A 25,973-nucleotide genomic window follows, 5' to 3' on the forward strand; every position below is an offset into this window, starting at 1 on the left:
AGAAGTGACAACACATTCCTGCCACAAGATGGGAATGTAGGCCCACCTTTTTGTAGGTTCGTCGATTATAGTAATTGGAAATAGCTGCCACTAATGGTTATAAAGTTTATGTTTTTTTATTTTACTAAGCAAGTTTAAAATTACCAAAGTATGTAGAATAAGACCTCTTAGACTCAATACATTTTTATATCTGTTTCTAATTCTCGGTCAGTAAAGAACTTCAGAATTCAAGAGGTCAAAAATAATCATTTGGTTGCTTAAAGCATGCCATTAAGCCTTTTCTGAACAGATCTCAGAGAGTCAACTGCTACTGCAAATCTCCACAGAGTTTTTGTCAGGCCCCCACAACTCTATGTGCAAAAAATAAAGTTGTTTATGGAGACATCTTTTGGACTGTCTTTGCAATTATACCTTTGAAGACTTTGAATAAATGCATCAATACCTCAGAAGAGTGCATAGATCACTGCAGTCCAGGTGTCCTGATGAGTGTCTTGAAGAGCTATCAATTAAGTATCTCAATCATTACAGGGTTCTTTTAAAATAATTTTTAATAATTATTTGTAAAATATCTTTGAAGGAAAGACAAGGTATATTCTTCAATATCAGAAAGACTACAAGATAGAATGATATGCCGTAAAAGCCTGATATATACTGGATGATGATTTTTTTTCATGTTCTACACCACATCAGTAAACAGTATAAGACCTTGAATGGACCAGTTAAAGATAGATTTCAAAATAAATATCAGGTGAATAATACACAAATGTGTACTGAGTAAGAAACTGATTATAAACCTCAGAATTAACAGGGGCTCCACTCAGAGCAGGAGAGAAGTGTTACAAGGTCTAGCTGCTCTTAAAGAAAGTATATTTCCTGGGTCTGACTGTAATTTCCCAAACACACTTAAATAAAATATACCATATGTAAGCCCTTAATTAAATCCATAATAATGATTAAATTGCTGTTTCAAAACAGGTACATTCAAATTAAAGCACCAAAAGAAAATTGCATCTCAAAATCTGATATGATCTAATCTAGTATAATTAATCTGAGATAAGGACACAAAGTGAACCGGACAGTAAACACCTCTCCTGTATTTCTATAAAAGTTAGAAGTGCATTTAAGTTATTAAAGTTATTTATTTTATTTAAAGTAAGTATTGCTGTTGAACAAAAATAATTCCATGTTTAGAAAAACCTTTTTTAAATTAACTTGTTAAAGTTTTATTTTTTTATCTAGTCGAATTGGTCTAAATTATCTAAATGGAAACATTTAGATTTCCAGAAGGCTACTGTTAAAATTACACCCTTATGGTTAATTAACAAAGATAAATCTGTGGGAAATTATGTTATACATGAATACAGGTTTAGGATGGGTTAATTTCTAGGAAACAGAATACTGACAACAGGAAAGACCTTAGATTGGGCAGAAGGTACTGTATGTAATGAGTATTCACTCTTAAGTCCCAGTTTGTAACATTTCGTGCTACACAAACCTAAATTAAGTCCGGTGATCTTCCTGATTAAGATTAATAATCTAAAATATTGTAATCACTAAGTAAGGGAAACAAACACAACATATATGCTGTTTGGGACTGGGTATACATCAGGCAAATTAAATTTAACTTTGATAAGGGCAAAGTTCTACATTCCAGTTGCAAAAACACATGCATTCTAAATAACAAATAAAAAACTTTGGCTGCTTCTTGGTATTGCAAAGAAGAATTTGCCAATCATTGGACTGTTCCCCCACTAATGGGGAATGTGTGCTGGGTTTAGACCATAATGATATGCAATAGTGTTACCCTGTTAAGGGCAGCTGAATCACACCATTTTCTAGCCTGACCTCACCAGTTAAGTAAAGAGAGGTCTCATCAGTACTGGAATGGGAGATGTTCAAAGAAATCCAGGCTGCTACTGTTAATTGGTATTAGTGGACCAGCTGGTGACACTGTTCTGTAGGAGGTGTTGTATTGTGGATGAGGTATTACATTGAGTTCCTGACTATTAAGTCATTAATAGCACTATTTGTAAGACTAGGGGTATCCGTTTCTATTTCTAAATTCATCTCTGAGTTTTCACAATTTGATCTACCCCAAGTTCCCCCTTAATTTAACCAGCAAAACAACTTCTCACTTCCTGGTCTGTGTAGTGGTGATACTGGCACATAGTGACTGCTTCATCATCCAGGTGAGAGTGGCTTGTGGATAAAATGGAAATGTTCCAATATGGTTTTTAATGATTCATATGCAGGTATTGTGATGTGTTTATGTTGATTCATCATTGTCCTGCATTATATACAGTAGGTACCTTGATGATGTGGGGTTAAGGATACACTGTTTAAGTCATACAATGCATGAGTAAAAATGTATTTAGAATGTTATGTGCAGTTTTTATCAAACAGTGTTATCAGCAAAAGTAAACTGCTGTCCAGGAAACAGTTAAAGGATCAATCAAATTAATTGATGCCATACACAGATTCAAAGAAAATAACCTCCTTGGATTAAGGAGATTAGAAAGGGATTTGACTTTTCATTTTGACTCCATTCAGCTTTCCAATAAGCATGGCTTTTATTGCACAATAACATTTGAGTCCCTCTATAACAATTAGGTGTAAAACAAAGAAATAGTTCAAATTCAAGATTAGTGTTGCTACAGGAAGTTATCATATATTTCTAACTGGGAACTCAAGTCTTCCACTGGTACACACTCTTTCAGGAGCCTAAGAAATTGGTCAACATGTAATTGACTCCAAATGTATTAGTGAGGTAAAATGAATAATGGTGATACTTTTACTAATTTGCTGGACCCTGAAAGATAATATAGGACTGAAGCTGTTAAAAGAACAAGATATACATAAACCAATATGCAAAACTCCACAATCTTAAGAAATCGCATATTATAAAGGGTCTTCTGTTATAAACACTTAGGAAGTTAAAATCCAGTTCTTTCCTCTGATGATTCAAGCCTGTTTTGAATATCAGGCCCATTGCAAAAAATGACACCATAAAGTTGAGTAGTTTCCCACCCTTTTTTTGGTTTTAATCATTGTTTTTGATGAGTCTAGTATACAAGTGAAGTACTGTGGCAGGATTTGTATCTCAAACATTCCACAAGCCCTCTTTCTATCCTCTTTTTATCCTCCGAGTCTGGGCAAACCCATTACAGTGCCGGAAACAGATTTATGGATAGACTTTTTGGTGGCCATTCAAGAACATTAGCTTGCTGTCTTCGACCCTGTTTTCTAAATGCCCTTTCAGTTGCTTTAGAAGTTTAGAGGTATGTTTTACATTGACATCTTCTTGTATGTATGTATGTTAAATTCATACAGCTTGAAGTGCCCAAACGTTTCCACCTGGACATATTAACATATTATATTTCAGTGCCTTAGAACTTGTAGTCACCGGTTGTTACAGAGGTACAGAACGAGCAGCCATCTGAGTTCACATCCAGAAAAGAAGCACACTCCTGAAGGTGAAGTAAAGAGGTTAACACCCCAGGCAAGGTCCCTCCCACAGAGATTCAGCTCATCTGGCCTGTTTCATTTTGATGTCATTTCATAGCTTGTGAATGGAAGCTTCCAGATTTTCAGTACATAAATCCATGTGATACCCCCAAATAAAACATCTGTAAACACCACATGCACAGGGAAAAGGTTTAACAAGAAAAACTAAAACCAGCAGGAGATTTCTTTTCCAAGCTTTTATAAGAGGTTTTGCTGCACCTCTGCCTGCAAGATGAAGGCTTTTTCTGAAAAGCACTTTCTGATACCTCTTTACACTAAAAAGCTTATAGGACTTAAGAGTTTGTCTGACATCATAATCTAAAATGTTCCTACACCACTGCTTTTTTATTTTTTTAAATCAGCATTTAAAATAAATCAAGAACTGATACAGTTGAAGGTGCATTTGAAAATCATAGTTAATGGAGATATTATTTTATTACTTAAATGTCAGTACTCAACAAATACACTGTATTTTCTATACTGTAGCAACAAAATCAGAAGAACTCACTGCCTTGAAAAGAAAACGTATTCCTTCTGGCGGTCCATGAGATTGATAATACTCAGACAAACTAAGTTTCATTCTATACAGTATGTCAAGAATTATGAGTGCCATACCTCCTTCTAATCTCTAGATTTAAGTTATTTTGATGATTAAATATGATTCAAATACATGTGTGGGATAGTTTGCAATGTTTTGTGTGAAATTTATTTTATAATTTCTTAAAGTGATTATAGTGTCAGGGAGGGAGCGTGGAAATCATTTAAATGAGGGAAGAAAATAATGTGTTCTTTGTGCTTTTATGCTTTTCTTATGCCCCCTCCCCTCAACCAAGTGACACAAAGCAAAGTCTGTGAACTTGCAAAAATAAAAAAAAACCTGCATGACTGTGTGAGGTGCTACTTAGAGACAAAGGGGCTGGTCAACAGAGGAGGCAGCTTGCAAAAGGAGGCGGAACTAAGCGACTCCAGTATGAAAAAGGAGCTTTCAGTGTTCTGACTTAGAGCTCAGTACTTGTGAAAGCAAGCGCAGAGCACTGTAGCAGGAGAACTTCATTCAGAAGGAAAGTGCATGTCGAATCCTTCAAGGCGCACAGCATGCAAAGCCGACACGGAGAGAAAGAAACTGAGTGCGTTTCGGCTATTTCCAGAGCAAAGCAGGCACAGCAGCTCCTCATTGCTGAATGGCAGCTCTCCAAAATGACTGAGTTTGTTTCAGAAAGACATGCATTGTGCTGCTCTTGAATGGGTTGTCCATGCCAAGTGGATGTTCTGACTGCAGGCAATGCTAGTCTGGAGAAGTTGTGTTCTCAGGTGGCTGGGGGTGAGGATATTCAGGAAAACCACCTTCTTGTTCGTCCTCTTCTGGTTCGCCTTTTGGATTTTTGTCAATGGTTTAGTGTTCATGCACAGGACCATCTTCTCTGACTTCTGCACTGATGAGAAAAGTAAAAGGATACTGGAGAGAGTGGTAGGAGTTTTACTTTTTTTCTGCAAACCAATAACCAGTTCGTGGAAAGTGCTTTACTATGAGAGGGCAGTTAAAGGCAATAGTCCTCAGTATTTCCAGTTAAAATAATATAGTCATGACACATGTGATTACAAGTTTTAGAATAGTCTTACAATTACTGATTATGGAGACTTCCTTTGAATGAAATACAGGTATGATGCTTAAACAAACAAAATGGCATAATTTTGCTTTGTGATAAATATGCTTTACACCATAGATTGTCATATCATCCAGTAACAATTCGTGTGAAAAAGTGCTTCTTGTAGAACAGGTCAAAATCCAGTTTCTTCCCCTGTTTCTCTTCCATCTGTGGTAAATATTGTTCTGAAATCTGTAATCTAATCTATTGTATATGGACACAGATCATCTACTACCATGATCACATTAAGAACAGGTTGTGTAATTCATCTTGTTTTTGTCTCTTATAATAAATGTGCATGTGTATGTTAAACATACTGTAGTAGTTTCATGCAACTGCTTCACAGCCATTCAGACCTTTATGAACAGAACAATGTTTTAACATTGTACCTGAATTCTATGATGAACAATGTGGACCAAGTAGCAACACAACATTATGGAGTCATGCCTCATTAGGATTTCTTGTGGACAGAAACGTACAGCAACAATGATATTTGTTGACTACATTTAGGGTCACATCGAAAGAAGTGTGACTCTTTGCTACCCTTTATGCAGGACAAAGAAATTATATTTATAGTACAAAAGTTCAGAGAAAAAATTGAATCTAAAAGTAAAAATTGCACCAGAAATTGCAGTTACAGCAAACAGTAAAAAAGTTAAGAAAATAATCATTTTTACTAAAACATTTTCCTCAAAAATCAGGTGTACTGTGTAGATTACAGTTAGAAACAGTGGAATTAAACTCTTTATTGGAGCAGAAACAAAATATCCTTTCTAAATGACATTGCATTAATTACCTTGTTAGAATACATCAAAAACGATAAAGAGGTTTTGCAAAGAATTCACATTTAAGAAAAGATGCAATGAAACTCCTTAATGAAAATGAAGAATGATACTTAATGATAGCCTATCAAAGAAAAAGATGGGAGAGCAGCCAGGACTTTGTAATGAATTGAATGACGGCATCTTTTAGGAATGTATTGATAGAACAGTCAGAGAAATAGTCAGGTCATTCAGAAGCAGGGAGTCAACATGGGAATACCCCAGGGATCAATTACTAAGGTCAAAGTAAAAGGCAAACATATGATCAACAGAGCAGAACTACAGTATGTAAGACAATTAAAACTAATGTTAAGAGACTGTGTTGTACAGTACAAGTATACAGTAATATATGGAAACCGTCTTTTTCAAAATGGGGCTTTTGAAAGTTAGATCTCATTGCTTTTTTTATAACTTATAATATTGTTTATAAGGCTTATGTAACATTTTAAATTTGTCAGATGTGATAGTTTCCCTGGAGAGATGATTCTGAATACAATAGTATCATATAATGTACAGCACAGTGGTGCAGTGGTTAGCATTGGTATCTCAAAGCGCTGGGGCCCTGGATTTAAGTCAGGACCTGGGGTGCTGTATGTATGGAGTTTGTATGTTATCCCTATGTTTCCTCCAGGTGCTTCTGTTTCCTCTCATAGTCCAAAGACATATTAGTGGATTCTGATAAAAATTGGCCCTGTTATCAGTGTGTGTGCATGCTTGCGTCTGTGTGTTCCCTGAGATGGACTGATGTTCCATCCAGGGTGTATCCCGCCTTGAGCCCCTTGCTTGCCAGGAAAGACTCCGGCTAACACCCGTCCCTGTACTGAATAAAGTTGATAGAAAATGGATGGATGGATAGTATAACATGGCAATCAATGAAGTAACTCAACAGATATTCTGTGTGTCCAATATTTATACAAATAGGTACAGCTGCAACAATTTGTTTAGACAAGTGATGTGCTGATTGTCAAAAAATGTCAAATATCATCACCACACAAATCCTCCTGTATGTCATCAGTCACAAACAAATTTGGATTCTGCAGTAACATAATCTCACCACATCTCATCCAAGTTTTGCAGCTGCTTAGAAGATTTATAAAGGGAAAAGAAATAAGCCAAACTCTTACGGCATATTTAGAAAAAGTATTTATTGCCCAAAATACTATTTAGCCAAAATTTCACTAAGAGTTTATTGAAATACTTAGTAATTGTTTTTCTATTTTCCAATAAAACATGTCTTGACAATTGCATATGGGAGTTTCCTCTCTAATACTGTATATAAACATGCATTATGATTTCAATACAAAAACAAAGTGTCCAAGATACCCAGTGTCATAGACAGAAGCTTCTAAATAAAAAAGCAAATGGGCACAAGTAGCTGTTTCTCTCAGTTCAGGTTCTGAGGCCTTGTAAGCAAAAGGCTTATGTTGCTGCCTGATGTTGGCCTGAATTCCTGAATTCCTGAACGCAGTGACAAGGAATAGAATTATTCAGGATCCTCTTTTAGAAACCTTCATAGTGCTGCATGTGTTTTTGTAATCTAAACAGAAAGCAGAAAAATGTGAATACTTTGGCTTACTTTAAAATTTATATTTTCTTTAAAATTCAATTTTTCCAAGCACTATGTAGATTCAGACAGATGGGTGTTTTTTTTTCAGTTCCACCATGACTCCTGGCATACATACTGTATAAGAAATTCTGTTCAGAAGCATGTTGGAAAAAAGCGAACATCGAAGCAACAGTACATTTACCAAAAAGATTTATTTAAATTTAAATTTAAATTTAAATATATTTTTTAATTTTAAATACCAGATCAGTCTTAACAATAATGTGGATAATTTACCAAAAGATGTGAAAGCTGAAAGATAATGTACTCAGAAACAAAATCGAATATAACAGTTTTCTTTTTAAAAGTAGCAATGAAAATGAATACCATCTTCAGGTGTTTTATACTATAAGCAGAAATACAACTGTGAACAAAAAAATCTTTATATTAAATTACTATCACACCTTTTAAAAACAGGGACACTGAAATATATACCCTGAAATGTGGTCAATGTAATGGCAATGGCTATGTAACTTGGAATTTAATGAAGTGAATTGTATTATGCTGTTGGCAAATGAAGTTGGCTGCAATTGCTTCTCTGATAGATGAACAAATGAAAATTCAGACTCCCAAATACCTAAACTGGTAAAAAACATAATCCAACTCAAGGCTGAATACTATATTTTAGACACTAGCTGACTGTGACTGGTGGTCCCCTAAGAAAGGTGCAGAATCAGTAAAGCATTCACCAGGGTAAGGGGTTGACATTACTCCACCAACTTTAGGATTCATACAACTTCTTAGCCACCTGTAGACTTGCAGTGATCTAGCAATATGCCTCCGCGTGTTGCTCTCCGAACAGTACTCTGTGAAACTTCTAGCTTTTGAAAAGATAGGTGGAATAGGTGGGCTGGTCTTCGTGCCCTTAATCATTATCCCTGTATGGGGCAGGAGGTGTTGCTGGAAGCAGAGACATAAACAAAACAACTGGTGATACCAGATTTAGTGGGTAAAAGAACAACATGCACAGAAGCAATTCTTGGGAAAATAACATGGAGAAAGATTCACATTTAATCGATCAATCTTTTCCTTCTATAGAGCTTTTCAATTAAGAGTATTCTGAAGACACTTAACATTTAACTTAACTTAACTTAACAAATTTTACACAGTACAACGTGCAATTAAAAAAATAGATTAAGAGTTGAAAGAGTTGGAATTTCAAAGCAACAGAGGCTTCATATGTAATATTGTCAACATTTTATTTTTTTTGTTAAATCCCTGATAATGTAACATATTTGATAGCAAAGTGCTGAAAATTACTTTTTAATTTTTTTCTTTGAAATGCATCCTTTTGAGTTTTCAATTATTATACAATTAACTGAAAAAATACTATTTACTGTTATTTGTATTGTCCAAATCACATTTTCGTTTCCTAACTGATTTTTAATCAAGATTTAACAATCATTTGTTTATTTGTCTTTAAGTTAAATGCCAGCTAATTTTGTTCTACAAGAAAACTAAATCCCTGTTTATTTTGTCTATAGTAACGTAAGAGTAATATTTTAACCTAGGCATTTTATTTTATGTAAAATGTGTTTATTGGTTTTTCAGAAAAAACAAATATATTACATAGTACCATATACAATAATGAACAAAAATCATGGCACTAAAGACTTGGTACCTAAACTGTATAAATCCAGCAATAATATAAAACCAAGAAGAAAGGAGACTAACGTTTGGAGTTAATTTAAAGATAAAATCAATAACCGAGTCTGGAGGGAAAGTGGAGAAATGGACTGGTCAAATTTCACCTTTTAAGTATTTGTGTTTTTTATGGGTGAGATACCTAGGAACAGTTCTGCAGGTTTATGTAACACATATTTACAGTATAGAACAAAATGAAAAATATCAGCCAAGGTATAGCACCTTCTTCAGAATACTGTACTGTGTTAAAATGGAAAAGCATATTATCATATGCATATTGCCAGGTTCTTAACTAATTGAGGTTGGGCTGGGTGATCAGTTTTAATCAGACAGGAAAGCTAAGTTTGTACTGTACAGTATCTAAAACACTATTAACTTTTTAATTTCAAGGTGAAAGGTGGGATATACTGTTATGTGTGAAGAATTAAATAATGCTGTTTCTTACATTTTAAGCATTCAATCTTGGAATGCAGTAAAATGTTAGTTTTGGAAATACAGTCTGGTGTCCTGCCCAGGAAGAGAGAAGTTATGTGCTCTCTGATCCAGCTTGTACCATATGCTTTGAGGAAAATACTGATTGATTACCATGACCCTCAAGAGAGGTGGCTTGGCGGCTTGGAGGTGACAGATGAATCAACAAATTAGCTGTAATATATATTATAGTATTACCTGGCACTCAAGAAAACAAGAAATACCATTAAAATAATTTTCCCCTAATCAATCCAGTAATCTTATTTCTTGAAGAATTCCAGAAAAACGCAGGATCATTTTCACATTTTCAGTTGTCATTTCATGTACTCGTAGCAACAAGTCAGTACTTTTGGACCCCAGAGTTAACTTTGTGAAGAATTTCAATTCAATGTCCCTTATAGTTTCTGCTTTTGAAAATAATGAGTTCCTTTAACCTGCCTGTATACAACATTTCTTTGAGACATTTGGCTTTGCTGGTTTTTGAAATCTTTCATGCATACTGTAACTCTCATCTCAGGAGTCTAAATAATATCTTACCAGTGCAAGGCATGTCATTTTAACATTAATTGATTAAATTTCTACACAATTTCTTTTTCAAACGGATTCTTAAATGTGTTTCAAGGTGCTTCAGTAATTACAGTGCCTCCCATTTGAACTAGTATACCTTAAAACTGATTTTTCACATCTTTGCCCTGTCCTAAATATTGCCATTCAGAATGAAACATGAATATTTCAATGTTTCAGTTTTTTTTAACAAGACACTGCTGTTGGAGAGAATCATTGTAGATGTGATGCATTGAATGGTACTGGTTGTATTATAAACAGCTACTGTATGTTCTTCTTGGAATAAAGGCAAGAACACTGTAAAGTTCCCAGATTCCCAGAATTTCCAGATTATTAATGTTTGTCTAGGAAAAATGGTGCATTCTCTGAAATGGGCTTTTTTATTTCAACACTCTTCAACATATCTGGCATTGCTGAGGAAATTCAATACAGCCATTTTTTACTTTGTTGAATTCTTCACATACCACTACAGACCAGCACTGAAAGAGTCGTTCTGTAATAATCAAAAAGGACTCTAATAAAGAATCACAAGAAAACACTTGATCCCCATAAGCAAGATTTAAAAAAAGAGAAAGTTTGACCATATGCATCATTAAATTCTAAATTAAGAGTGTTGGAATGATTCAGCACACTAGAAAATACTTTTTTATAGGATGTTCCTTGTTCATAATCAGCTATGTTCCAGGATTCATGCTAAAAATTCTATAAATCTGTTTAAAAAATCTATATAAAAATTCTATAAATAAAAAGTTAAGAGGTCTGGGAGTTTGATGTTTGGAAGAAAAGTATTATTTTCAAGATTGCACAAAGGCAAGGCTTGAATTCTGTTGTAAACAAGTAAAAGAAAATTACTTTTGTAAAATTCATCTCATTTATCTCTTATTTTGAGGGAATTTAATTACAATGCGAATTTCCAAAAGCAAAAGTAAGGGTTTATTCCTTGCTGAAATAAAAAGAAAAGAAACACAACGTTTCAGCTGTGGATTGACATACGTTCCGGTGCCTTATCAGCATTAATGACCTTTGGTTTCATTCATTTGACCAGTCTTTCAATTTTCATGTGAATCAACACTGAAGGCAGCTGCTTTAAAACACACCAGGAAATCCAAAACAAGTGTAACAAATCCCAAACTGGCAGAGGAACTACTTTTAAACAGATGAGATGCTATTTCATGTCACCACAGTAATATTTAATAGCACGAGACAAAAAGAGGGAACAAATTCCTCTTCTTCTTTGAATTTTTCCCCCAGTATATTCATTACTTGATTGCAAAAGAACATTTAATCAGGCCAACAGGACACTTTTGGAGCTACAAGTGGTAAGAATGTATTACTTGTTTTGACTGAACCTACTGTACAATGTCTATGCCCTGATACAAATTTGTAACCAGAAATTCCTTCATTAACATCAAGGCTTCTGCAGCTCTTTACCCTGTGGACTCCTTAACGTGTGAACGTGTGAATCAATCTCTAACTTTGAGTGGTCGCAATCAATGCAAACGTCAATGTGTATGAATTTGTATTATGAATACACTATCCCCTGCAGTGTATCAAGACAAGAAAGTTCAGATCAAAACAGCCATAATAAATCAGAATCAATTATATTGATCAAAGCTTTGCACAATTACAATGAGCTGCCGATATACAGAAATCATGTAACTACAGCAAATGGCCACGAACAAAATGAAACTCAATCACATCTGTATGTAATAGTCTGGCTTTGTGCATCACTCTTATAAACTGTATAGAGTTGCAGTTCTCTGCAAGACCTACCATGTACCTTTCTTGGATTTCTTTATATATTAAATAAATATTTTATCCTGACAGGGCTAAACCAGTTTAATCATATTATTCAATTGACATCTTCTGAATCAAAAGTACAACATGAACAAGAGTACACAATTGTAAATTACAGAGGCGTGCACTTAAAACTGAGGAATGGAGAGACTTTGTCAGCTGGAAAAGCCGGAGAGCAGCAGTGGTGGGTGGCTTTGCTATTCAGACAACAGCCATAGTCAAGATTCTGGGAATCACACCTGATCCTTTTGAGCCCCACGTGAAAAATTTGATTAAGTCTAGATTTTTTCGCCTTTGAAATATCTCATGCATTAAGCAATTTCGATCAATGTCCGATGCTGAGCACCTGATTCATACATTTATAACATCAAGGCTTGATTTTTTCAACTCTTTGCCCTATGAGTGCCTTAACACTCTTCCAGGTAAGTCAGAATATGTCCAAAACGCAACAACTGGACTTCTAACTCGTACCAGACCATGGCAGCATATCAGTCCTACATTTAAGTCTCTACAGTGGTAGCCAATTCAAAGTCAAATATTCAATATAAGATCTTGTTACTGAGTTTCAGGGTTTTAAATAATCTGGCTCCATCATATACAGTAGCATATTTCAGAAATCCCTCATATTTACATGAAGCCTCCCTCCATTCAGTTGAGGTTGGTCCTTTGCTCAGCGAACCTGGGACTAAATCTCGGACGTTTGGTCACCATGCTTTTCTGTTTTCTGCTCTGTTCTTATGGAATGCACTTTCTCCAACTCTTTGAGAGAAAAATTCTTTGCCTCTTTTCAAGTCTCAACTTTAAACTAATTTTTTTTAACTAGGGCCTATGTCTGACTGCTTCACAGTTTATCATGCGTGTTCTCATTTTTAAATATTTTATTGTATTTTTTTCTCTTTTTCTTCTTTATCACCATGTACAGCATCCTTGGAAATTTGCTTTAGAAATGAAAAGTATATTTTATTACTTTAATTTCTTTGTCATTATTACTTTCTTTCTCAGCAAGGTTGTGGGAGTCTGTAACAAGCTACCCACCCCTTTTAGTTCAACAAATATCTGATGAGATACTTGAACCAATTTACTATTAACTACAAAACAGTCTAGATGGTCTGAATTACATCCTGTAATCTTCCTTATGTTCGGATGGTCAAAAGGAATGTTGAATCTTCTGCTGATTCCCCTATTTGTGCTCATTTTAATTCAAAAGAGACCTATACAGCAGACCAAAGTATTGCAGAATTTAGGTCATTGAGAATTGTCCTATCACAATTATGTTCAAATCGCATTTGCCCAAACAATTTTGACTGAAAGTGGTCACAACTGTATTTGGTGTCAACGTTCATCATTGTCACCCTTTGTTTTTATTTTAGTGTGATCAATACAAGGAGGGAATTCTCACTGGGGACCTGTGTGAAGATCTGTGTGTGAGCCAGAAAGTGGAGTACAGGAGGTGTCTTTATTATGAAAACGGTAAAAAGGTTATTGAGGCAGACTGGCGTGGGCTTCCCATCATCCTCAAATCCAAGCTGGAAAACTTCTCTGCCTATGAGACCTTTGGCCTACTGGATTATCAGGAAATGCACGAAATCTCCACAATGGATATTGTGTTTTACACTGCGATGGAGATTAAAAGTTCTTTAGGCCTTGAACTGAAAAATACCACTGTGCCCAAGCTGTGGACCAAACATCTCGAAGAAAGAGTAGAACCCTATTCCAAGGCTGAGCTCGCCTCTATGTGGTCACTGCTCCAGCAGGAAGAGTACACGTTTTTCAAAATCTTACAGGACCTGAGCAAACATGTGGTCAAAGTCCTTGGCTCCTGTGGACACTTCTACGCTGTGGAGCACCTCATAGCTGGGCACACGTGGAACCAGAATCTCTTCTGTCTTGAAGAACTGCTTGACCCATCAAGGGTGACACAAAAGAGGAGAGCTTTAAGAGAGGCCATCCATAAAATTGCACTCAGTTTCTTAGACATGGTCTCCCACTTCGAAAACGATTTCTCTTACAAGCTTCACCTCTGTGACGTAAAGCCAGAAAATTTCGCTATTAGAAAAGACCTTACGGTAAGTGTGATCAGAGGAGCTGCACCACTCTGTTTAAACCTTCAAACCCTTGTGAAAGGAATGCAGTAATATGGAACCTTCTTGTTTCGCAATTCTTAAGTTCAGTTAATTTTATAAGCGTACAATAATCTTCTAAGCTTCTTATTCCAGCATTTAAAGTTCTCTTTTTGTCCTGACAAAAATAACTCCAAAAAATATAGCAGCCCGCTTATTATCTTGGCCACCAAAAAAACCAAAACTTTTCCCAGCTTTCAAAAACAGTTTGTTTATAATTTAAGTCATTAAAGGTAAAGCTTGCAGGTATCACAATCTTGTTAGAAGTGTTTATGTTTGTCTGCCTTCTCAGTTCTCACAAACTTAACTGACTACTCACATTTCTAGTAAACAAACCATATAAATAACATTATTATTTAATCATATGTATTTGTAATATATTTGAGTGTGCATAAATGAGCATCTCTATTATGGAAAGGTGGTACAAGATGGTTCGTAGTCATTTTCCCTCTTTCCCTTTCTTTGCACACCTGGCATGTGAGGGAGTGTCATGAAACTAAAGCCTCTTTTCTTTGTCTGTAGTCATTACCTTTAAATTGAACATGATTTAAATTATTTATCATTATTAAAAATATTACATTATTAATTACTTTTATCAAGGGTGCAACATTATGGGAGGCACAACAAATTTCTCTTACACTCAAATTTCTTTGACAAAACATAGTTATCATTGGAGCTGCCATAAGTTTTTTTTATATAAAAAAGTATATAATTAAAATTCTCAAAACTGACACACCAGGATAAGGTAAACCTAGTTCCCTGTTTTTCAGCTTTTCTTTTTTTGCTTCATTTCACTCTCAGGCTTTCAATGTCCTCCCAGTTACATTGATCCTGTAATGTCCTTGCCTGGAGCTGAAAACATTAGGAGTTGCAACTTCTCTAAAACAATCAATTTGCTATTCAGCTAAACTCTTCATTGTTTGATCTGCATATGGAAAGAGAGAGAATGAATTTAAATTAAATTGTCAAGAAGTACAAAAAATATAAACTGTTTACTACTATTTGTATATTGCTATTTATATTTTGCAGTTACAAGAGCGCAGATGGCATTTACAAACTCGGATTAAATCTGTTCTAAATGTATAATATCTTGATGATTTTCACTCTGCTATCACTTCATTTTGGTTAATCACTAGGTTTTACAGTACCATTTAGTTGGCAGTACATATTAAAAATATTATCACCTGTAGCAATATGATACAATTAAACCACCCTAACTAGCATTAACTATTGAAATTAATATATTCAAAACTGTTTCTCTTGTCTGCTTTTGTTCTGTTTTCTTTTTAAAGCTCTTTAATTCTACTTGATTCTAATTATTAAATTAAAATTCTAATAATTATTATTTTATTATTTTATCTAATCTAATTATTTTACTTCTGTATACACCAGTTTACCAAATTCATGTGTCCATTGAATACTTGAAACTGCATGTACAAGTCAAATCAGATCCATCTAACATATTCATTTAATTAAAGTTACTGTAAATTAACTTGATATTCAATGCCATTTTTGGAACCTTGGATCAGATTTAAAAAGTCAAAAAGACATAGTAGTGCAGGCAGTTGCAGTATGTGATTCAATAATAGACTTCCGGAGCCATTCAAAGACACTTCACCTGTGAACAATGTGAGCTACTTGAGCAGATTGAGACCAAAATGGGCTCCCCTGGGCTTGTGATCTGGATTGCTGATCTGCTCAACTATACACATTTAACAGTATTGGAAAGACTACTAAGAATGCTCTTTTCACAAGACAGTCTACAAGTCACTGTAAGAGGAGGAGGGAGACTTCAACCATAGAGGAAGAGGTAGCCACAGGCCATAATTGCATGGAAGGGTATGCACCTCCTAACAGAAGCCGTACAGTATGTCCAGAAGTTTCTGTATTCAACCTTGTCCAGGATTTACTGGAGTCAAGTCTGAGATCTCTGATAACTGGGAGAAAAATTAGACAATTGAGAGGCCCAGGGACATGTGGAAACCTAATTCCACTGGTAAAAGGCAGGGAGTGATTGTAGGGATCCAGACAGATGTGAAGGCCAGACAGTGCCCATGTTCAAAGGAGTCTTGTATGATCTTTTGCCTGAATTCAGTCCTGGTTTTAGACTTCCCTGAGAGAGTGCACAGGCTTCTGGCGAGAGCTGGGGTGGACTCAGCCACAATGGTCCATTTTTGGAATGAATCGTGTCCTGGAAATATACCTATCATGGAAGCCACTAGAGAGAGTTCTCACCTGAGCAAGGTCTTTATTTCAATATTGCAGTATTGGGAGCCCTGCTGTCACTCTGCAGAGTGCGTCAGAGATTCAACTTGTTACAGGCAGTAAAGGCTTTTTATAAAGATATTGTAATGCAGAGGAAAGTACAGCACTTTGTCCTTTCTAATACTTCTCCTTTCCTTAGGACAAAACAGATTACATCATAGAAACAAAAGAAGAAGTGCCAATATATATTTTGCAAAGCTTAGCAGTTACCCTCGGCTAATTTAGTAATCTAGACAGTATGTAATGTGTTTACAAACTGTCTTCTAAAGATCTGCACGTAGCACAGCAGTTACATCCTTATATATGTATACTTTCCTAAAGCTCTTTACATTTTAAGAATCAATTTACTTATTAGATTTCCATTTCAATTGCTTAGAAAAAGGTAAAATTACAAGTCTGCAAATACAAAGCTTTAGATTGTAAACCTCAGAGCAGAATTCTCAAGAACCAAGAGGAATCCCACATGGCTGAAAGATTGCTAGAGAGAAGACAGCTTTCATTTTATTGTACCTATTGAAGATACGTCTTGACCAAATGGGACCTGTACAAGTGGAATGCAGTGCAATGGAAGGAGAGTGATTTATTGGAGTAGCGTCTGCATAGAGTACTTGAGGAGCTTTAAAATAATGGGGCTGAAGAGCACGAATCTTAGAACAGGCCAAATCTGTTGGGATCAAGAAAACCAACACTACAACACTGAGAATGCTTAAAACAAATAACCTATCAATTAAGTAATTTCTTACATTTTTATGCCTTAGGCTTAGAAGTGCAAGGAATAAAATGCAATAATTCAAGGTTGTGACACTGTGATAACTAAAACAAATTTGAGAATGATACATTTAAAAGTAATTGATATTCTGTAGAAAGATGGGCTAGCCAGAATGGCTGGTGGGGAAGAGTACTGTAGTGTATCACAAAATAACTCTGAAGTTAGGGAATAGAAGCAGAAGGGTACTATAGTTTGAAATTTTATGGAATACACTGAAAAACAGATCTTAAAAAGTTTCACAACATTTGTACGGACCACCTATTTCGGTCTCAGGTGCAAAACAGCATACTTTGTAATGAGATCAGGAAGGTCAGTAGCAATGTGATATTAATGGCAAATTTCAGAAGCTGAAATTGATATAAATGAAAAGAACAATGTTTGTTTTGTTTCTTAATGTTTGTTTTGAGTTTTAGCAGAGAATGCTCTTTTTACTATCTGTATACTCTCATTGTTTACTGGCCAGTGTTGAATGAGTCAGGTGGGGCATTAAGTAGGTATGTCATATTATATAGTGGTATAACTAGTATATGCCGAGCACATTGCAATATTCATTAGCATAAATCATAGTGACTGTATGCTCCTAAAAGATAACCATTACCCTGAAATTTGGTATGGATATCTATCATAAACACTCCAATGGGATTGCTTGTCCAAGGCTCACTTGACTAGCTACCAGTCTGGGCTTCTTTCATGAGCTGAACTGAAAATGACAGAGTGAATTACGTGGTCATCACTTTACCACCAGGGTTTTATTCTGGATTTAAGAAAGAAAGATGAATGAAATACAGAATGAAACAAACTCTGGGTTTGTAATTTAATTTTGATCCCCATCATTTTGTCCTTTGGAAAAAAAGCTAGACACAAGACGAACTTATTTTGGTACATTCAATAAACGTTGTAAACAATCAGAATACTGTTTTAATCAACACAATACTACTTTGAGGTTTCAGTTTTTGTATTTGTGCCACACACCATACTTTCATGTGCTCATAAAAGCTCTCTGTGCCTAAGCCATATTGTTTATTTCTGTACAACTAGGCTTATTCAGAAAAACAAAAATCCTCCAGGGTATGGGCTTGTTGGAATGTCTTTGCTGCAATATTTTTTCCAAGTAAGCTGGATACATTGTGCGCTGATTCCATCTGCCCATTAACTCTGAAGCATATTAATATCCACTCAAATATTACACAGCCTAAGGCCCTTAAATGTGAATTGCAATTATTTAAAAGCTTATGAGAGGTGTGGTCTACGAAGTTATAAAAGGAAAGCATTAAATCAAATTTAAAGCATTTGGAGTTCTTTACAGCATATACTGTATTCTTTAAAACAGAATCATCATGAATGTGTACCTAATTTGAACACTAACACTAATCTTTTTAAAACTTTAAGTATGTTCCTTCGTAATTGACTGTTTTGGTGAACTATTATATCTTTGATATATTCACTTTAAATTACTAATTGTAATTTTACAGCAGCCACCTTACAATTATGTTCATCTAGGAATGATATACATGGCAGAAAATACTAGAAATAAACAGGGATTGCTTTTTTTCTTTTCTGCGTCATAACCACTGCACACAATTACAGCTGAGTGAACCGACAAACAGCTGTTAGATTGCTGTTGCATTTACCTTTCATTTTAAAAATCCATCCATAATCATTTCAGGCAGCATGATTTTGCAGTGAGCCTGACCTTAACCTGTCAGACAGGTCACAAGAGAAGATTCTCCAATGCCAGTCCACATGCACAAGCCTTCACACACATACACACAGAGGATAGTCTAGAAATGCCAATTAGCCAAGAAAAAAAAAATTCTGTAATCACAAAGCCAGTGACTGGAAACAATACCTGAAGTAAGAATTCCCCTAGAACCCCTAGCTAAGAAGGGGATAATCAAATCTAAAATTTTTGGGGGGAGGTGGGAGGAAACAAGAGGACATGGGAAACAACCATGAGAATACAAGCAGACACCACACTGGGTCAGGTGTCCCAGTATGGAATTAAATCCAGAACTCTGGACCTGTGAGGTAGGAATTCCAACCACTGTGCCACTGGCGTGATGTTCAGATCAGAGGTCATTATAGAACTGTGTGAACCCATTATCATTCAAACTATCCACACTGTCAATCTAAAATAAATATCTTCTCAATGAAGTAACCTAAACCAGTGAGAATGTCTTCTACTGTATGAGTACTGGTATTAGTTCTGACACCAGCCAAACAAAGAGTCCTTAACATGCTCAAAAGCATATGGAGATTCAAAAATGTTTGTAATTTTTTATGTGTTCATTTAGCATCCAGAAATACTTCCGACATAAAAATACGAAATAATGTGAACAGTTCTATTGTTCTCAATGCTTGGAGACATTTACAATAACAAATGCTATGAATCTGCTGCTAGACCATATGGACCATAGCCACAAAGAATAGATCAGTTTAATGTGCTTAATATTATTAATATAAATATTTTTACAATTTCTACAGTAATATATGTTATTCTGTAATAGACATGATTATCTAATCAAACATTAGTCACATGCAAAAAGCTGTCCTGAATTCCTGAGAAATGACATTATTCATAGAAGAAGATAAATTCCATACTGATAACCATGAAAAGTCAGTTTCAACATTGGCAAGAAAGAATATTTTTCAACTGAAGACAAAATAGATGTATTAATTGCTTTAATAGTTTATGTGCCGTCTGCTTTAATCGGTCTTTCTTCATTTGATAATAGTCAGTGTTTGTTTGTGTCTTGCAGGTTGTTGCAATTGATGTGGACATGGCATTCTTTGAGCCCAAAATGCAGGACATACTTGAACAGAACTGCACAAATGATGAAGACTGCAATTTCTTTGACTGCTTCTCAAAGTGTGACATGAAGAAAAATAAGTGTGGTTCAAAACGCACCAATAGCAATCTCCAGGTAAGGAGCTATTTTGGCAGAAAAGATATAAAGCAAACTGTAGAATTATACTGTAGGTGGCCACAAAAAATAAAATCACAGTTTATATCTGGGTTTGTTGTGCTGTTTTTTGTATCTTTGCAGTTTTTCTTGGTCATTAAGTTTTTAAAAGCTGAATTTTAAAAATAAATCCATCTGTATTTCAAGTAGAATAGCCATAAAACACATGCGTTTATTTCTCAAGTGTCAATTGAATATTGCTGTTCTATTCTACTATTACTATTTATCTACTATTACTATTCCACTTGAAATAGTAAAAACACATGAATCCACTGTTTGAGTCTTAGCTGGTGTTAACTACCCATTAGTTCTCTATCTTTCTTAAAAAATATCGTTTGAGAATTCTGAGTGTCTCAACAAGTCAAGAGGCTTGCCCGAACGTACATGTAGGTTTGGGCCCTCAACTCAGTGATAAAGGGTTCAAACGCTTGAGCATGGATCATGTCACTAGCAGACTGTGGCCAGAGTTCAAGTGTCATTGTGGTGCTCAATTGGCCACCAAGGATAGGGTGGGATTATTTGGCAGAGCTCTCTTGCTTCTTCTCTCTAGCATTCACTGCCTTCTCGAGAGTACTTAAAGTTATGTTGTTGAGATAAAGCACATCACCTCCAAACAGCTCTTCAATCTCCGGTATAGGGCTGTGTTTTCCATGATATTGTAAAAGTGAAATGGCTCAAAGTTGGGTGGGCCAAAGGACTTTGCCTACACTTCCTCCTTCTCCTAATTATGGGATCATAAATATATATATATATATTATATATTAAAAATATATATCTATATTAGTTATTCGTGAGTGGTTCCTTGGAGTCAAATGTCGAGTCTGGGGCTATTAGGTATAGTCATTAGCCAACCAAGACAGTACATAATTGTGTCAGAAAAGCACCAAATGGGTTGGATAGACTTGGGCAGACTTGTCCAACAGGGACACATATGACTAGGCGTGTCAGCCTGCAGTATTGTAAGTGAAAGAAACCCTAATTATTACTTACTACATTGTTACTGTAGGTGTTTCAGACCATCAAATGACTATATTTGTGATGGTTCATGGTAGTAAACTGAGTTGATAATCAACTGGTGATTACAAATGGGGAGAGTATAAAACAGACATTATGCATGTCTGATTGGTTTCTGCTTAGTTTTACATTTAGACTTCTGGGGTTACATTCATAGTTCTACAGATGCCATACTGAGCAAGACACTTTCAACATTAAAGGTTTTAACTTTTTGTGTTAAATATTCAATTGTTCAGATAATTCTTGTAGTTAGGTGTTGTAATGACTTTGTAAAACATGCAAGAAATTGTATGCATTAAAGGAAAACAAAACAGATCTGAATATATTTAATAATGGTATCTGTATTAACAATAAAATATGAGCCAGAGGCTTTTATCAATAAAGTACTTTTATCATTGTAAAATGCAAAGCTAATTTGAGTATATGTTCTCTGTATTTATTTGTCACTTTTTCGCCTGATTATTGTCAACTTTGTCCCTTTTGTTTGTCTTCTTTGTTATGCATTCCAGTGTAGGAAATGCATCTGCTGGAACTGGGTCAAAATGAGAAATTGTCTTGTTTTGCTTGACACAGCTTTGTGCAGCTGTTAGATATAGGTCTGTGTGGAAACTAGTTGTGAACTCATTGCACAGCTGTAGGACAAAACCAGGATGTGTATTAAGGGGGTGGGATTTCTGCCTTTTGGCTAACAGTTCTACCTTGTCGGGGAATTCTGATTTAGGGGCATGTAATCATAATCTTGTTGTTCCCAATAAAAATAATAATAATCATCATCATCATCTTAAAAATTATCTATTATTTATAATGTGCCTTTCTAAATTAAACGACACTCTGCATAGTGATAAAGTAAATGACAAAAAAGTACAACAGAAAGTAAACAAGAGCATACAGGTTTATACAGATAGAATGCAGGGCAAAAAGACATAGGCCCTGGTAAAAACCTGAGTTTCAAGTGTTGATTTGAGAATTTGTCTCCCATAGAATCTGAGGAAGGGCATTCTATAGCAATGGAGCAGCGACAGAAAAGGCATGGTCTTGAAAAGTCTGGGATTTAGTCTTGGGTACAGTGAGCAAAGGACCAGCCTCAAATAAACAGAACCCACTGGAGGGATTGTAAACATTGAGGAGCTTAGAGATGTATGATGGAGCCAGATTATTTAGAGCCATGAAAGTCAGTAACGCGATCTTTACATTGAAGAGGTGACTTCATACGTAACCTTTGTGGCCAAGATCCTGCATGCTGTAGCTTTCATCAAGCCACGTACAAGTCTCTGAACTGACAGGTACTTTATGCTGTGTTTCTGCAGGTGATTTGTGACAAAATCTTCAGGCATTGGTTCTCCCCCAGCCTCGTATCCCCCAAAGCCAACCAGCCTTTGCAGGTTCAGCTGCAACAGGCCGTGCAGAGGTGTGCAGAGCCAGCAGTGGAAGACCCAGCCGAAAGGAAAGCTCTTCAGCAGCACCTGCTTTCCCAGTTGTACCAGTTGCTGCAGGACAGCAAGGAACAGTTAAATGAATGATCAAGATGAAAACACCCTATGCGTAAAACCATAAATGTTTTCCAGATGTGTACTGCACAGTTTTTCAGCATTACATTTTTTTAGTGACATCCATCACGGAAAATGATAGATTCCTCTTTTAAACGCTTTGTAACAGTATTTTTTATACTGATGAAGAAAATGATGTCGAAGCTCCGACATAATTTTTTTTTTGTGAAATGCCACTGGGAAGGATGTGAAAAATGTGCTTTATTACAATAATTGTGTTAAGAAAAAGCAAGCACTGGTTATGAAGTAGACTAGTATTTGAAAAGCAGTTTGGATACGAGCATTTAAAACACGAGATCCAGGTGTTATCAGGGAGAGCTGATGAGTTTTCAAAGAAATTTCAGCTAGGTGTGTATAGAAATGTGTTTTTGTTTTTCTTTTGTAAGACGTTTTATGCAGTCATGAAGAAATTCCTTATTCACATTTCAGTTCAAATTGGTAGCATAGTTAAGATTTCCATGGTACTTTGGAATTGTATTTTTGCAGCTTCACCACAGTTTTGCTGTCCAATTACTTTCTTTGAACATTACTTTGGAATACTATGGAACATACTGTATAGTTATCCTCACGTAAGGCAGGTAAGGTGGTGTATTTTACAGTACTTTTCACTGTGCAATTAATGTTTGCTGGCTCCTTTTTGTTATTGTTACTGTTTGTATAATAGCAAAATTTAAGAAGCATTTTAGTGAAATTTTAGGAACACAGATTGTTTTCATTACTGAAGTTAAAAAACATAAACCCACAAACTATCAGTGATTTTTTTTTTAAATCATGGCTTTTATTTACTTTGGAACAGAAACAAAAACAGTGATGCAAGACACTGTGAAACACATAGCACCTTTATTTACATTTTTGTGTGATTTGTCTGTATAAAGTGCTTGTAATAAAAGTTTTCTTTGGCCCAATATATACAGGGCTTTACAATGCACTCAATAACTTGTGAAGTGTTTCTACATTTTATAAAAAATAAAATTGTATTGGACAATATCTTCCTGGGGTACATTTTTATCTATTTATCACTGAAAGTCTGACACAGGCATTGTCTTACTCTTGACTAATGTGGTGTTTTTTGGGCAGAAAGAGAAAGTGCTGAGAGAGCTGTTATTGTTAACATAACATAACATATACAGTATAACAACTATTTTTACTGAAGAAACCCCACAAGTTACTGAATGGGTTACTACTGTATTTCTCATGGCAACCACTAATCTTGGTCTCACCTATAAATTATAACTGCCCAAATGAAAATGCAGTTTCATCCTCTTCAGAAAGCTTTCCATGTTTAATAGGCTGTGAGAAAAACTAAATTCACCTCATCAAGTGATTAAAATGTTATGCAAGAGCAAAGGAAGAAGTCCAAACAATGTGTTGTTGGTAGAACGCCTATTAAAATCTATTTCACATTACTGAGCGAAAGGTTACTGTATTGCCATTTCATGATTGTTTCATTTTTCACATACTGTACCTCTTTTTCTCCTTCTGTTTGCCAAAACACATCTGTTTTTCTTATCTGTCTACAGTGAGTTTCCCTGGGGAGACCTACCAGAAAGGTTCCATTTTGAATTGGAAAGAAATAACTCTTATTCTATCATGCACGTTTTAGTTTCAGTCGTCCTAATAAATGCAGCACTCATAAAAAAATTCCCAGCAATGTTAATCCGAATCGTACGTAATGAGCCACATGACAGCTAATCTTAGTTTATTACTAAATAAAAACCTGTGATTAGCTAGACAAATGAGTTGCTCATGTTTTGCTTGAGTTGCTATATGAACTTTTAAACTCTGCTATGTTTGTTCAGCAGTCTGACCGCATCCCAGTGGTTCTGCTGACTTATCACCCTATCGAGAAATTACAATGTGCAAAGAACGGAAAAGTCTGCCTTTGAAACAACAATTCAGAAGTTCATCCAGCAAAGGCAGCCCATCCCAATTTTTCTGAAAGATGGGGGGAAAACACAAGAGAAACATTCTTCATGTTAAAGTCATTGCATTCAAGCAACAGAACAATGTGAATACAAATCTGCCTCAACCTTTTTTTTTAGATCTCAATCAGGAAAGTGGAAATCAAATTTTGATCACTCTTAGCTTCGTGCCTGCCTCTGCCACATTGTAGGTGCTCAGTTAACGTTAACCCTATTTTCTATATTTTTGTAAATCTATGAGCAGCGTAATTCAAGTCTAAAGGAACTAATGCAATAACGCTGCAATACAAATTTCCAACCATACAGACACACTTGCTTGCGATAGGGATAAAGTGACAAATGGTGCACACAATCAAAATGTGTTTTCTTAAAGAGCATTGATTGATTTGATTGACTGGTGTGCTGTTGATTTGGTGAAGTCAATCTGCAGTCTTCTGTGGACTTAAAAATAGGTCATCAACTACATAAGCCTGCTATATAAAAATTCTTGTGTGCTACAAAAACACATCATTTTGATTTTTAAGATAAATTGATTCACAGAAACTTTATATTTTTATAAAACACCTCATGATCAGTTATCATTGAGACTTGTATCTGAAAATTAATGTATCTGTTAAATTAATAATTAAAACTATAGACTATTTTGACATGTACTATGTATTTTGTGAAGAATATATAGGGTATTAATATTACAGTATGCTGAACAAAAATTAAATTTGTGCATGGGTTTATCAGTGGATCAAATCATTAGGACAATTTGAATCTCCTTTTTCCACAGAATCGGTCAAATGAAATTAAAGATCTCTCCTGCGTGTACTTTTCTGATGTCTTATATATGAATTCAGTACAATACAAAGAACGTGAAGACTAAACAGAGAGCAGAGGGTAATAGATATTTGACACAGTACTATAATATTTCACTTCTTGATGAATTCCAGATTGTAAAAATGTGCTCTTGAGTTCTTAGATTTATGTACAAAAAAGTTGTCTTTTACTGCAAGACAAGTCACTCAAGACATCCACAATATATCTGTTTCAAATCTGCAAAGCTATGGCTCATTTGATAAATTCCTCACTGTAAAAATACACTGTAAAAATGCAGTATAAGAAGAGGATACTCAAATCAAACACATTTGGCAGATTCATTTTGTTTTCCCTGAATTTTAATCTTCATTGTCAGGTTCTTGTTTCAGTAATGAATTATGTTGGAGACAAATTTTAGAATTTTACAACTGTAACATTTAACATTCAACACAAATGAAGACATTTTGAGGACATTTTTTGACTTATGACTCCTAAATGCTAATAACGGTAAGATTGAAA

The 25,973-nt window shown here is 35.3% G+C and overlaps 1 protein-coding gene across 1 annotated transcript; it reads left to right on the forward strand.

The window, feature by feature from the left end:
* The first annotated feature begins 4,484 nt into the window (after positions 1–4,484).
* Positions 4,485–23,715, forward strand: dipk1c (divergent protein kinase domain 1C). The gene is made up of 4 exons (XM_006634496.3): positions 4,485–4,972; positions 13,421–14,116; positions 19,964–20,128; positions 22,489–23,715. Exons 1-4 carry the CDS (start codon positions 4,787–4,789, stop codon positions 22,699–22,701), a joined length of 1,260 nt encoding a protein of 419 aa, XP_006634559.2. The 5' UTR covers positions 4,485–4,786; the 3' UTR covers positions 22,702–23,715.
* The last annotated feature ends 2,258 nt before the right edge of the window (positions 23,716–25,973 follow it).

The sequence above is a fragment of the Lepisosteus oculatus genome, chromosome 6 (genome assembly GCF_040954835.1).
Source record: "Lepisosteus oculatus isolate fLepOcu1 chromosome 6, fLepOcu1.hap2, whole genome shotgun sequence".
Classification (NCBI taxonomy): domain Eukaryota; kingdom Metazoa; phylum Chordata; class Actinopteri; order Semionotiformes; family Lepisosteidae; genus Lepisosteus; species Lepisosteus oculatus.

Bases quoted from the DNA above. Each gene is read 5' to 3' on its own strand.
- dipk1c (XM_006634496.3), top strand. From the start codon at position 4,787: ATGCTAGTCTGGAGAAGTTGTGTTCTCAGGTGGCTGGGGGTGAGGATA. The intron at 4,973-13,420 runs GTAGGAGTTTTA...TTTTTATTTTAG, and splicing joins AAAGGATACTGGAGAGAGTG to TGTGATCAATACAAGGAGGG. The intron at 20,129-22,488 runs GTAAGGAGCTAT...GTGTTTCTGCAG, and splicing joins GCACCAATAGCAATCTCCAG to GTGATTTGTGACAAAATCTT.